General features: G+C 37.5%; 1 protein-coding gene across 1 annotated transcript in view; it reads right to left on the bottom strand.

Annotated features, from left to right (window-relative positions):
• Positions 1-817: 817 nt before the first annotated feature.
• The window catches only part of LOC121376487 (ATP-dependent DNA helicase Q5-like), a 32,078-nt gene continuing 17,775 nt past the window's right edge, over positions 818-15,120 (bottom strand). Inside the window, exons 3-12 of the mRNA XM_041504369.1 lie at positions 14,419-14,636; positions 11,706-11,868; positions 9,458-9,540; positions 8,499-8,723; positions 7,514-7,631; positions 6,392-6,502; positions 4,866-5,819; positions 3,464-3,964; positions 2,151-2,223; positions 818-1,500 (exon numbers count right to left, since the gene is read on the bottom strand). Coding sequence (XP_041360303.1) covers positions 1,412-1,500; positions 2,151-2,223; positions 3,464-3,964; positions 4,866-5,819; positions 6,392-6,502; positions 7,514-7,631; positions 8,499-8,723; positions 9,458-9,540; positions 11,706-11,868; positions 14,419-14,636 — 2,535 coding nt within the window. The 3' untranslated portion in view covers positions 818-1,411. The remainder of the gene's footprint in view (positions 1,501-2,150; positions 2,224-3,463; positions 3,965-4,865; positions 5,820-6,391; positions 6,503-7,513; positions 7,632-8,498; positions 8,724-9,457; positions 9,541-11,705; positions 11,869-14,418; positions 14,637-15,120) is intronic.

The raw sequence follows: 15,120 nt of genomic DNA, 5'->3' as shown, positions 1-15,120 counted from the left end.
GTAGACAGGATAGCACATACTACAACCTTTGATATACCAGTCGTGGTGCACAGGCTGGAACGAGAAGTAGCCCAATGGGCCCATCGACGAGGATTGATCCTAGACCGACCATGCATCAGGAGAGTGCTTTACCACTGGGCTACATCCCGCCCCCTCCCTGGTTTCAAAGAGCCACTGCTCATAGAATAGGTAGTCCAAGATCATGGAACACTGATTGTGTATATAGTCTATATACAGTGAAACTCCTCTAAACCGGACACGCTATGGACCAAGCAAAACGTCCGGTATTAAGAGGTATCTGGTTAAGAGAGATTCTCTTCTGTACATATATTTAAAAGTGGGCTGCAAAAAAACGTCCGGTCTGGAGGGAATTCCGGGTTACAGAGTGTCCGGTTTTGAGAGGTTTCACTGTAATTATATGTGTATGTATGAAATGATACAAAATATACATAAATATCTTTTCTACCATAAACTAATGATCATGGACCAGTTGGAATTGTTCAACTATGGATGTATACTGGAATATTTTTACTGTGGTTTTATATTAACATCAATACTTGGCAACAAGCCATTCTTCGTTTCCACAAATTGACCTGTAACACATGGGAGTCACATGAATCGCTTTTTCAGTTGGAGGAAAAACTGAGAAGTGGGGTAAAGTCAGCGGTTAAAATTATGTCACTCTTGTAGCTGAATGCTCCAGCCAGTGCACCACGACTGGTATATCAAACACTGTGGTATGTGCTATCCTGTCTGTGGGATGGTGCATATAAAAGATCCCTTGCTGCTAATCGAAAAGAGTAGCCCATGAAGTGGCGACAGCGGGTTTCCTCCCTCAATATCTGTGTGGTCCTTAACCATATGTCCGACGCCATATAACCATCAATAAAATGTGTTGAGTGCGTCCTTAAATAAAACATTTCCTTCCTTCTTCCTGTAGCTGAACGATGATACAGTGTTTGAGCTAACTGATATCACTAATCTTCGCTTATCCTTTCTCTACTGAAGGCAATTATTCATGCTGGGAATTAACTTTACGCTCAAATTATTTCATGATTTTTGCATGAATTTTTCCTGTGAACATTATTTCCTTTTACGGTATTGTAATTTTAGACAAGATCATCCGTGCCTATCCCTTTTCATCAGTTTGATCTATTCATCACACTTCAGCTGTTACAAAACATCACTGCATGATTTCACAAACCTCAACTGTTCAAATCAGCTGTAAAACCTGAATAAATAATAAATGCTATGAAGCCACTGTTCCATCTGAAAGACTATCAGAAACTTAAAGTGACAAATAAACTGGCAGTATTAAAAGAGTTATTGTAGTATGACCAATATAACTTGGTTACATGATGGATTTGGTTACATGATAGACGTCTGGTAGGATTCGGTCCTCACCACTCAGCTATAGCCAGGGGTCAAGGTCGGACATTGATTTCACTTTTGGACAATTGTCCATGAAAGTACGAACAATCCGCTTGGCTTCTTCTCTCCCTGAAACAAAAGTGTCAGTGTTATGCTAGGTTCTGACTACCAACTGCCATGACAAAGTTGGCCAACTTTCTGCTCTCACGACTTCTATGACTGTCCAGTCGCTAGTCTGAGCACTCTCACAACTCAAGTTTTGTCGTATTCGACTTCTACAATCAATTAGTTGTTAATCTGGACGCACAAGTCGTAAGTCGTGGAAATTACAATGCAACTTTCGAGTTGGTCAACTTGGTCATGACAGTTGACAGTCTGAGCCTAGCATTATGTATATGGTTATGTTACTTTAAATATTCAGGTCTATTCTGGCACTTGCCAGATTCATCAATTGCGAAGTGGCAAATGTTATTTTAATTTAGTAAAATAATTTTATGTCGTAATTGATATTTTGTTTAAAAAATAACTGGGTTTATAAAAATTCTAGAAACCCTGGTAATGAATTATTTATTTTGTTTCTGACAATAAGCTAGTTTATACAGCACAAGTGGACTACAGTCACTGCCACAGTATAATGGAAATTGAGTTATTGGTAATTAAACAAATAGAAGTTTAGGTATGATGTATCACAATGTATGGCAGACATTAATGTGTGAAGATGAAAGTGTTATTTTGAGTCAAGTTGCCTATTTCTTTTACGAGTCATTTAAAATATTTACCTGTTGTTGGCAGACCTTTCGTTGTTTCTACAACCTTGTGAGAGATTCGTCTGGCAGCAGCTTTAAACAATTCCTAAAGGTGTCAAAACAATCAAAGTAAATACAATGTAAAGAGTACCAAAAATCAAAATATTATCAGTCATGTAAAATTTACTAATGTATCTTAAATTACCTGGGATCGATTCCCATCGGTTGGCCCATTGGGCTATTTCTCGTTCCAGCCAGTTGTCCACAAAGGGTGTAACAAAGGCTGTGGTATGTATTAACCTGTCTGTGGGATGCTGCATATAAAAGATCCATTGCTTCTAATCAAAAAGAGTAGCCCATAAAGTGGCAACAGCAGGTTTCCTCTCTCAATTTCTGTGTGGTCCATAACCATATACCTGACACCATTTATCTGTTAATAAAATGTGTTGAGTGTATCATTAAAAAAAATCATTTCCTTCCTTTGTATCTTATATTATTTTGTTTTGAATTTTAACAAATGATTATGCAAACCCAAACAGGTTATGCAAATTAATTTTGCTATAAAATCCTTTCCGTTATATGTCAATTTTGAATCTGCTGAGGCTTGTAATAAAAGAAATAATCGTTTCAAAAGATGAGAAGGAATCGGGTACATGCTCTATACAAATCACTGAGAATATTGCCATAATATCATTAACAAAGCATATGGAATTTCTCTTACATCCGACTAGCTCAAAGATACATCAAAGAGAAATATGAAGACACACAACCAAATCAATGACTTTTTAAAAATATTTTTGTCATGACCTTTTTGTTCCAGGATTTTTCTGCAGTTATCAAAATAATATTACAATGTTTCAATGCAAATTTCTGCACTTCTTTTTACTTTAAATGAGAGAGAAGAAAATGCAACCAATTTTTAGATCTATCCAGACCTGGAAATGATATTTGCAAATTCCTTGACTTGTACAACCCATATGCACCCCAACCTGCAACAATTAAATACGAAGACACTCAACACTTGTTAAACCAAGCTATGAACTTTGTTTTGTTTAACAACACAACTAGAGCCAATTCATTAATCATTGGCTATTGGATGTCAAACATTTGTTAATTCTGACTTGTAGTCATCAGAGGAAACCTGCTACATTTTTCCTAAAGCAGTAATGGATCTTTTATATGCACTTTCGTGGCCTTTGATGACCAGTTGTGGTGCATTGGTTGGAACAAGAAAAAAGAAAAAAACAGTTGAATGGATCCATCCAGGTGGTTTGATCCTGCAACACCTCAAGCAAACACTCAACCGACTGAGCTAAATCCCGCCCCACCAAGCTATGAAAACTCACCTTACTGGCAAACCTGCCATCCTTAAAGTGTGGCGTGAGATACTTGACGACCATATCGGCCACACTCTTCAGCTCGGTTTGATCTTTCTGGATGTGTAACGCAGACGCATGACTTCCATCGGTCTCCATCAATGACAGGATGGAGGGTACACTGGACGAGGACCCACCATGATCCTTCGAATGACCCTTCAGTGGGGTCACCTCCGTGGGAGACATGACGAAATCCAGCAGGGAGGTCTTGTGGTGGCCCTGGTGGTCCGTAGGGGACATTCTGGTTAGCAGCTCTGTTGGTTTGAGTTCTGGGAGGGATTTTAGGTCAGTGAGAAACGATGATGTGGTGGTGTGACCTACGCTGGTCTTGCTGTCGGTGAGGAGTTTGGCCGGAGTGTGTCCGGCGCTAGTCCTGTCCTCACTGACTGCTAGACCAGGGGTTGGTGCGATTTGGGACTTTTGTTCTGGAGGTGTAGTCTTCTGCTTCTTGTTGCTGGATGGTATAGGATCCTGAAATACAAACAGGATTTTGTCATTGATCAATCATTAGTCATATGACTCATAATCAGTTTACAAAAATTGATTACACAATTGGTTAGCATATAAACTTAAGAAAGATTTGAATTGTTATGACTATGCATCTATTGTAACATTCACCAGGCAGTTCATTAAACTTCGAAAATTGTATAAATCAATAGTTATTTTTGAAAAATGCCAAATGAAAATAAAATTCACCAACTCCTTTCAAAAGAGCTAGACCTGACCAGGGGAAACCTTACAAATTTTACATTTAATAACCAATCAATATCTGTTTTCTTTATGGTCACATGAAAACAAAAACCTAAACCCAGGCATATTTATATCAGTTCCATCAATCAAACTGTAGTAACGATTACATGTAAAATTTCCCATGACAATCGATAATAGATTTGTATTATTGACCATCACATCAGTAGAGCCTTACTGATCAATTTTCACTTATAATCGATCATTGGAAGATCAGGAACTTGAATATAGACTACAGCTGGGTGGTATACCATATATATACCGTTTGTTATCGGTATCATGTCAAAACCAATTTACCGTACAGAGCGAATTTCAAAATACAGAAATTTCAGTATTGAAAAATGTTATCCGCCATTTAGTAAAGCAATAGCAATATATCTGACAAATGCAAAATAGCTGAAAAGACGAGAGAGATGATGACTTTGTGTGTGGAATTTAATTTTATGTAGATGACATTAGCAGGTGAGACTTAACTCAGGTATGCATTTAAAGCAGTTTACCGAAATACGTCTCGATGTCAGCACTGTATCAATATCAAATACTGTACCGATACAGAGGTAAATCACCCCCAAAATACTGATACTGCTGAAATTTAAATACCGCCCAGTTCTAATATAGACCATACCTCATGCTGCCTTTTGTTGTTGGAGGAAGAGATTGGCAGTCCTTTAAGAAACACGTCCAGGACCGGCGACACAGAGTTGATAGATGCCATGCTGTTACTTCCCTCTTTACTCTCACCATTCTTCTCCCAGAAATACACAAGCTTAGGTGCAGGTGCTTTGACGAATGATTCCTTGGGCTGTGTTGTAGAAGTGACTTCGTCGGTTCGGTCGCACTTGGCCTGAAAGTCTGGCGACGTAGCACTATCTGCACAAGCTTTCTCCACCGACTTCAGTCTGTCAGTGAGAGATGTGCTGCACAGCAATGAAGTCCTGTCCAAAGACTTGAGTCTTTCACTCAAACCAGTGCTGCACAACTTGGAAGCTTTCTCCAACGTCTGTAGTCTGTCATTCAGAGTGGTACTGCATAGTAATGAAGCTTTGTCGTCTACCGACTTTAGACCTTTATCACTCAGACCTGTGGTGCACAGACCAGACGAATGTTTAACATCACAGCCGAACGGACTCTTAGAACTATCACTCAGAAAGGAAACAGGATCTGCCTTCTTAGAAGTGGAGAATGTCAGAGATGAAGCTGCCACGAATGACAGTAATCCGGAAGACAGAGCACTGCTGTTCTTTGTGAGTATTCCGACGTCCTTTGTCTGCAGAGAGATGGACGCCTGTCGCAGCTCAGCACCATTTGTCGACGAGGTCACGGATTCGGACCTTGTCAGTAGAGAACAATGAAGCTTCTTGTCCTGAGTGTTTCTCTTGATCTCCGACACCGTTCTCATCACAGAGGTTTTGTAAATGTTTGCGATCTTGTTTGTCTCAAATAAACCGTGCTCCACGTCTATAGCACAACAGCGCGACTCGTAGTCGCGGGCAGCGATCCTTTCGAAATCATTATCGTAGAATGCAACAAAGTTCTCATACAGACTTTTCTCCAACATCTCAAAGCAGTGTTCTCGAATCTGAAATAATATATTTTGACAGATAAAAAAAAATGGAATGAATTGAAAACCGAAACAACACTTGACTGATCAATTGCAAATGAAGCAACTTGTTGATGTGTACTCTGATGTAGATCGGTGTCAAAAGTGTTAAATGGAGTCTTTGGCAAATAATCAAATCTATATCTTGACTGATTGTGTGCTTTTGTGTATTTTGCTTTTGTAATCCTAATTCTAATTCATTTGCAAAAAGGGTGAAGTCACCAGAACTTTGTGTAATTTTATTGAGTAACAATCCAAAGTGTGAGTCACAGATAACACAAAATGTATCAATATGCATTATTTATGCAACATCACAAATCGTGTTGTTACCATGACAGACTTTTAACGGACATGTAGTTACTATGACTGTGAATTCTGACACACATGATGTTACTATGACAGTGAGTTTTGACACATGAGGTTACCATGACGGTGTTTTGACAGATACGAGGTTATCATGATGATGTGTTCTGACAGACATGAGGTTACAATGACAGTAAGTTGTGACACACGAGGTTACCACAACAGTGTTTTGACAGATATGAGGTTACCTTGACGGTGAGTTTTGGTATTCTCTGGCTGGCAGCATCTCTGAGAGGACAGTCATCATCTGGCATCACAAACTCAGCTGTCTGGGCTGAACTTGCTGTGCTGTTGTTTTCCTAAAATACGTAACACAACATATTTAAACAGCTTGCATAACACAACATATTTAAACAGCTTGCATAACACAACATATTAAAACAATATATTTAAACAGCTTGCATAACACAACATATTTAAACAGCTTGCATAACACAATATATTTAAACAGCTTGGATAACACAATATATTTAAACAGCTTGCATAACACTATATATTTAAACAGCCTGCATAGCACATCACATTTAAACAGCTTGCATAACACATATTTAAACAGTTTACATAACACACCACATTTAATGAAAATAAAAAAACATTAAAAAAAATTCTATGTCTTACACAGTTAAAGGGAGATAACTAGCTTGTTCATAAATTAGTTCAGCAAAATTATCCAAAAGATCTGAAGGCTCTTCCTGGTTTTTATCTTGAGATCCCAGTCTCGTTGACCACTTGCCCCCTGTTTTCACCCTGGACAGGGGGTAGACCTTTGTAACGGAATGGTGAATAAAAAACCAAAAAAAAACACCCAATGATCCAAAAGCCTTAACCTAACATTCCTTTAATAAATATTGCAGGTAGTACTAAACCAAATAACTTCCGGCTGGGTCAAAGTTCGAGGTGCACCCAACTTTTGATAGAGAAGTGAACACTACAAGTCCTGTGATTGGTTATAAATGTGAGTGTGTTGGTTGTAAAAAAAATTAGTTTCATCTGGGCTAAAAATGTATGCAATTTTATTTCATCTAGTACCACTGTGTCAAGTAGCCTTGTGCTTGGAACATGTATGGGGTACCTGTAAAAAAAAGTACTCAAATTTTGTGCGGAATTAGGGTAGTCATAGACGCTACCTGTTATCTCAGAAATGAGCAGCTTGACACCCACTTTTTTGTGATTCACTTTAAGGGTGAGGGGTGGTAGTATTTATATCCGTGGCGTTTATGTCGATTGATACGTTGCAGGTAGGAGTTTTAGCCACATATGTTACTATTGTCGTCTATGGGATTTGATTTGGTAGTATACACCCTGCATACCTTGTGTCTCTTCTTAAACTCTTTTTGAATTAGTCTTGTTCGTTGTTCTTTGGCCTTTTGTTCGAGGATCTCTTTAATGTCCGTACCATCATCATTATCATCATGCACATCCCACTCTCTGAAAAGCAAGTCAAATTAGAAATGGCAGGTTGTATGGCATCGGACATATGGTTAAGAACCACACAGATACTAAGAGAGGAAACCTGCTGCCATCATGCAATGGGATACCATTTTCTATTGGTAGCAAGTGATCTTTGATAAGCAGTATTCCACAGACAGGATAGTACATGTGCCATAGACATAGAGATATGGTAAATCGCCCGCCAGATGTGTGGTCGGTCTAGGATCGACTCCTGCCAGAGACCCCATTGGGCTACTTCTCGTTTCAGCCAGTGGTATATATATCAAAAGCCGGGATATATTCTATCCTGTCTGTGGGATGGTGCTACTAATACAAAAGTGTTGCAAGTTTCCTCTCTAAGACTATGCGTCGAAATTATCAATAGCCGATGATTAGTAAATCAATGTGCTCTAGTAGTGTTGTTAGACAAACCAAACTTTAACTTATATATACTCTTACCAAGTGTCGAAATACCAATATAGCTGTAATAGTCTATAATGTTCTTAGGTGTCGGTAAACAAACATAAGGGGTCAGGAAACCCACTACATTTTTTTGTAATGCAGCCAGGAATCTTTTATATTCACTTTCCCATAGACAGGAAAGCACATACCACGACCAGTTGTGATGCACTGGTTGGAATGAGAAAACCCCCAATCAGTTGAATGCATCCACCGACATTGTTCCATCCTGCGATGCAAGCACCCCAAGCGAGCATTTAACCGACTGACCTAAATCCTGCCCCCACTACTGATATAAGTTGTCATGCCTTCCATGATATCATGATTGCAGACATAACTTCTCATGTTTTTCACAATGTCCTCACTACAGATAACACTGCATGTCTTCTAAAACAGCCAACTCACATCTTGGCTCCCCTACGCCCTCCTCCATACATATCCGGGTCATTGTCAACCTCCTGAACGAGGTTGACACCCCTCCCAGACTGTTGGCCCGCACTGCCGAACGCCCCCCGCTGTAGATTCAACATGTTCAGCTCCACCTGCTTGATGTCCGCACAGACATCGCAGTTCTTGTTACAATCCGGTTTCTCGTCACCGAAGTAATCGGCAATACTCCAGTGCCGGCATCTGAAAACAGAAAATACTCGACATGTAGTCATTACAACATACCATTGTAGATGACATATGTAAAAACTGAGAATAAAGATAATGTTCATTGAGTCTATTACCTAAATTTAAAGGGACTGTCTTGTGTTTGTGTTATTACCCAAATTTTACCCAAAATATTTATAGGGACTATTTTGAGTGTGTTGCCATTGTTAAGAGGTTGACCAAAAGACATATTTTAATGACTAAAATTTATTTATGTTTGAAATGCATTTCTTTTTTGGAATAAAATATCAGTGGCTGTATATTATGTGTGGGTTTTTTTATCATCCAAAGGTTTGTACTAGTACAAATGTTATTTTATTTCCTAATATATATATATATATATTATATATATATATATATATATATTTTGTACATATAAAATTATTGGAAAACCAAGGCTAGTTTGGGCTGCTTACAAACATTATGACAATCACAAACATAATGAATATACAGATACTGACATTCTAAACAAGACTGTTTTAATCATTAAAATATTTTGTTAGTCGTAAACATCTTGCAATGAAATGTCTTTTAAAAAGAAAAAATCTTACCACTGGGTACATTTATTTTTATTGGTAATCTTGGTTTTTTTTAAAGTAAACCAACAAAAACATAGTACAGCTTTAAAAAATTAACAAAACCAACATTACATATGCCAAAAAGTTTCTGATATAATGTGAGCATTAGCTAATTAATAAAAAGCACTTTACTTCAATTCTTCTGCAAATTTCACCAGAGCATCAAATCCTGCTGTGCAAGTTTTGGCCTGTATTTCAGCTTTATTTTTGTTTTTCTGAAATAAACAACAAACATTTTGGATTACACAAACAATATAACAAATATTATAGGTGATTTGAGTTTTAACGTAACCAGTAACAAAACAAGCCCAGAGCTTCTAGATTATGGTAGCCCCACTCCCATGGTTAGTGATATTCAATGTTCGGCTAGTAAATAACTACTATTGCCATGCCCAACGGCTAGTGAATTTGTTTTGGTCAAATGTTGCAGTTCAGTCTATTTTGTAAATATGAATATCCTGCACCCACCCCAACCCCCCAATGTTAGTGTTTTTAGCTCTATCAACTTCTTTAGGTGACATATCTGATTACGACTATTATTCAGTACAACTGTATTAATTTAAAGTAAGGTAGGGCAAATGAATTTTTTAAACATAGCTAGTAAAAAATGTAAATCACTGATCTCATGGCTAGTGATTTTATAAAAATTCTAGAAGCTCTGAAGCCGTACTGATTTAAAAAAAAAACTCCAACAAATGTAGTAAACAAATTTATATTTTAGAAACTACAGGATTCCCCACTGGAGAGAGAGACAGAGACAAAGAAAGACAGGGCTAAAATGTGGCTTTTTTCACGAGAATCCATGTGGATTCCCATGGAAGCAGTCCACGGGAATCCTCCGATTCTAAACATTTTCGGAGAACTTTATCAAGTGTTAGTATATAGAATTCTGTGTCATATGCTACTAACTGTATATGGATTTTTTTTTGATATTTTTTTTAAAACCTTACTATTTACTGGAAAGAATAACCAATTTGTCAGTAAGTTTATCTAATTTTAAAGAAAAAAACTACAAAAAAAACTACAAAAAAAACCTAACATTTTTTTTAAGTTGTTGGTTCCATTTTTTCTTTACAGTCAGTGGGTTTTTTAGGTGTCTTACCAGCCCCAAGTTCAGCCAGCAAATGTTTCACTAACTTTCGAAAACTATTTGATTGATTTCCAATGTGGCCATTTGGTTTACCGTGAACCGCACAAACCTGTTTGGTGGACGTTTTTCCGCTCGGTTTGGCTGAACGCAGCCCATTACTTTTCGAAGATTGCTTATTCGTAAAAGCACATAGGATACTTTTGCCAATGCATTTTGCACATTGGTTCAATAATTGTATGGATATTACTGAAACACATTTCCACAACCTACAAAAAGATGTAGGCCTATTGATTAAAAAGAGCAATTAATTCAAGGTTAGGAACATAATATCAGTGAACTAACATAGAAATGTTTGATGTATTTATTACTAAATTTGGGAACACTTAATTACTGTCTATTGTTAGCCTATTATGTAAGAACTAAACAAACATGTTCCTTTCGGTTCTCTTTGTTGGCAATTTGGTATAGAAATGGGCCAACCACCACTTGGCTCCAGGCCAGACTAGTCTCGATAAACCACTATGTTTCCAACATGCACGGATTCGAACGTATGCTATGCTTTTGAAGCCAGTTTCAAACAGAAGCTTGATAACCAGACTATTTTTTGTTTTTGTTTTTTTGTTAATTTGGTAACATTTTACTCACTGATTATTCAATTTACTAATTGTTTTGGAAATATTTCACATGAATCCAAATAGATTTGGATGTTTTATGCTTGCGTGAATCCTGGGATTAGCCCTGAGAGACATAGATGGAGAGAGAGAGAGAGAGAGAGAGAGAGAGAGAGAGAGAGAGAGAGAGAGAGAGAGAGAGAGAGAGAGAGAGAGAGAGAGAGAGGAGGAAGAGAGAGAGAGAGAGAGAGAGGGAAGAGGAGAGAGAGAGAGAGAGAGAGAGAGAGAGAGAGAGAGAGACAGAGAGAGAGAGAGAGAGAGAGAGAGGAAGAGAAGAGAGAGAGAGAGAGAGAGAGAGAGAGAGAGAGAGAGAAGAGAGAGAGAGAGAGAGGAAGAGAGGGAGGGGGAGGGGGAGAGAGAGAGGAGAGAGAGGAGAGAGAGAGAGAGAGAGGCAGAGAGAGAGGAGAGAGAGAGAGAGAGAGAGAGAGAGAGAGAGAGAGAGAGAGAGAGAGAAAGGCAGAGAGGGGAGAGGAAAAGAGAAAGATAGAGAGAGAAATATTAGTAAAAAATCTGCATGCACAGAACAATCATTTCAAAGGATATGTTCCTTAACAAGAAATAAAGATAACCAAATACAAAATGTTCCTAATGCACAATGACATCTGATTATCGTTTTTACCTTTGGTCTTCGCATATCGGTTTTAATGAGGAATGCTACAGTGTCGCGCTCTTTGCGAGAGTAATACAGTCGACAGAAAGACAGCTTCCCATCTCGTCCTGCTCTGCCCGATTCCTGGTAGTAGCCGGCCATTGATGTCGGTAGTGTCCAGTGAGCTACAAATCTAAAACAGCAAGCATGGTATTTTTTAACACACACAAACACATGTAAACACATGTTTACAATAAAAATAAAAATACAGGAGATAGCAGTCATTAGAGTGATCAAATATTAAAATCAACACATTAAAATATATTTTTTGAAAAGGGAAAACATTTCACCACACACCTCTAACTTTATAAATTATAATCGGATGGTTATTTTGACTTCTCTTACTTCATGCAAGATCTGCAAGATGTAGAAGAATTTAGCATGCATATTACTGTGTGACAGACTTTTAAAGATTATTAACTGAAGGTGTCGCACAAAATGTTGTCTGAATATGTATGATGAACATCATTTATTGGGAATAAAATTTTGTTACTTACATACATACATCAGGGGTTCAAAAATCCCATCGCCCGACGCCCGTGCCAAGTGGAATTTTCATGCTGGGCAAGTAATTATTTAACTACATACCGTATGCCCAATGACAAGTGACTAATGTAACACCTAAAACCTTTTTAAAATTTTGTTACAAATCTCGGTAAAACCTTTGGAAAGAGTTCCGATCGTGCGAGCATTTACATAGCTCTAAGGACTAACCCTAACCCTAAATGCTGGAACAATCGGAACTCTTGCCAATGTATTGATACACCAAAGCGGAAAACAATGTGTTGAAAAGTTTGATAACAATTTTAGAGTTATTCCCCTTTTACTATTGACTAAGATCGGTAATTTCCACTATTGAACGTTCGACTGAATTCATACAAGTAATCAGTTCGATGATCTTCAAACTTAGAAGTAACATCCAATACACTTCACAGCTTATATAAAAATAAAGTATACATGCCTTGTGTGGGATACAGTTTAAAATTGTCATATTCAAATTAAATTAGACATTAACGTGGTTCCGGAATCTGCTCTTTGCAAATGAACGGGGGCGTAAAGTTTATAATTTCTGAGTTCACTTGAACAGAGCATAAATATTATGAACTGTATGCTTATAAAAGATGCAAGACATTTTAGTTTAGATATAATAAAGGAACCATTCAAATATTACATAACGCTTAGGGGGGGGGGGGTGTAAGTCCAAGCATTATGTGGCGTTCAAGGGGTGGGGGTGTATTGAACAGAGTTACGTAACACAATTTTGTTTTCTCTTAAACGTGCCATGCCATGACAACAATATATAATGTAGGTTTTTAAAGGTAAATTTTTCTTTGTCAACCATGATGGTGATCAATTAAAATGGCGCAAGTGAAAACCCGCATTTCTTTTCCATCGTACAGCAATACGTCACTTTAATGACGTCATCATCATAGTACACATGGGTATAAATAAATATTGCCACGTTGCTTTGTCTGTGTGGGGGGGGGGGGGGGGGGGATCTCCAAGCGTTACGTAATATTTTGGGGGGTGTATGGTCTAGCGTTACAAGGGAGTTGGTGGGTGTCTAATTTTGACAAAAATAACGTTACGTAATATTTGAACGGCCCCAAACCTTGTAGCAGAAAATACGTACTTTGCAAATGTAAATCTACGTTCGTGTAAAATGAACGGGTAAGGTGAAGTTAGATTTCATTAGCCCTACGTCATAATCGTTACAAGTTAGATTTCATTGTCCTTACACCATAATCGTGATGGTACGATGCCCTCTAAGCATACATGAATATATTCATTTTTTTCTGCTTTATTAATAGTTTTTAACAAATACATTATGCTCAATAAGGTAAAAATACAAGGCTACAATCGATGTACCCCCCTCCCCCCCGGCTGTTGTTTACCAATCCTGCACTATTTAAATACATTTGCAAAGTAACAGAGCTCATGTTTACTTTGAGCCCAGTGAAGACTGTTTGCGAGACTTTTCTCAGCTATTAACAGGGTAAAAACACCCCAGAGAAGTGTTTAGGGGCAAAACATTTTAAATAATATACACACAATAATGACACATGCACCAAAATCCCTAAACATTTTTGAACCAATGCCAGCCATAAAAGAATGGATCACTAGTGGAAAGGGATCTCACAACATCCATGGCCATACAAGTGGTTACTAAGGCATACATTGACACAATAATTATATTTAGATGAACAAGTGGACACTACCAAACAAATAACAAAGTTTAAATCAAAAATTGGACACTATTTAAAAAATAAAGTTTAAATCAACAAGTAGAGAAGACGGTGGATACTACTGGACAGACATATACATTTAGTACTTCCTACATGTAGGTAAGTGTTTATTCTTTATTTGTGCAATTAAACCAATTAATTTCAAGATTATTATTAAGCACTGTATTAAATTAAATAGGAGTAACACAACTGGTTACCTTAAGAAGTATGGGCAAGTGGAAAAATATATGGGGCAAGTGAATATCTGATTGGCACTTGCCCTGTGGCAAGTAATTTTTTGGAAAATGTTTGAACCCCTGATACATATACATACATATAATACACACACACATATCTTTACCAATATAGATTTCATAAAATAATAAAGCACTTTCTATAACTATTTGACTATTAACTGAAGTTTTAAAATGTGTCTGAAAGACTTGAGAAGTCCGAACCTGACATTTGACTTGTCGACTCCCATTCCAAAACTAATGGTGGCCACTATCACAGGTACTCGCCCCTCCATCCAGTCACTCTGAATTCCGCTTCGTTCAGCAGTTTTTAAACCAGCGTGGTATGCCTTTGTAGGTAGTCCTAGCTTTGACAGCTGATATGCTAGCTCCCCACACCCATTTCTTGTACGACAGTAAACAATACCACATCCAAACTCATCCTGTGAAAATACAATTTATTATATCACATCCAAACTCATCCTGTGAAAATACAATTTATTACATCACATCCAAACTCATCCTGTGAAAATATAATTTATTATATCACATCCAAACTCATCCCATGAAAATATGTACAAATAAAATGTTTTCATCCACTTCCGTAAAGCAATGTACATTAATCATGTTTTAATACATTATTTATGGCTGCTACATCCAAGGAACGTTTTGTTCAGAACTGCACTGCGATTTGTTACATACATTTGATTTGATTTGAGATGTAATGACTCAGTTGCTAATAAATTTAAACTAATTAGCAACTGTCGTAGAGTTCAGCCGAGAAAGAGTGTTTCATTCAAAATTATTTAAAAGTGGCTTTAACAAACTTTTTATTGGCCCAAAACTACGTTGTAGAAACTTTGTATAAAAAAGCAACCGGCTATTTTAGAAAAAAAATGTTGCCTCACATTTCTAAATTCTACAGAT

This window comes from Gigantopelta aegis, chromosome 6, assembly GCF_016097555.1.
Source record: "Gigantopelta aegis isolate Gae_Host chromosome 6, Gae_host_genome, whole genome shotgun sequence".
In the NCBI taxonomy this organism is placed as follows: Eukaryota; Metazoa; Mollusca; class Gastropoda; order Neomphalida; family Peltospiridae; genus Gigantopelta; species Gigantopelta aegis.
Note: the sequence above shows the minus strand (reverse complement) of the source record. Positions and strands in the feature narration are given on the sequence as shown.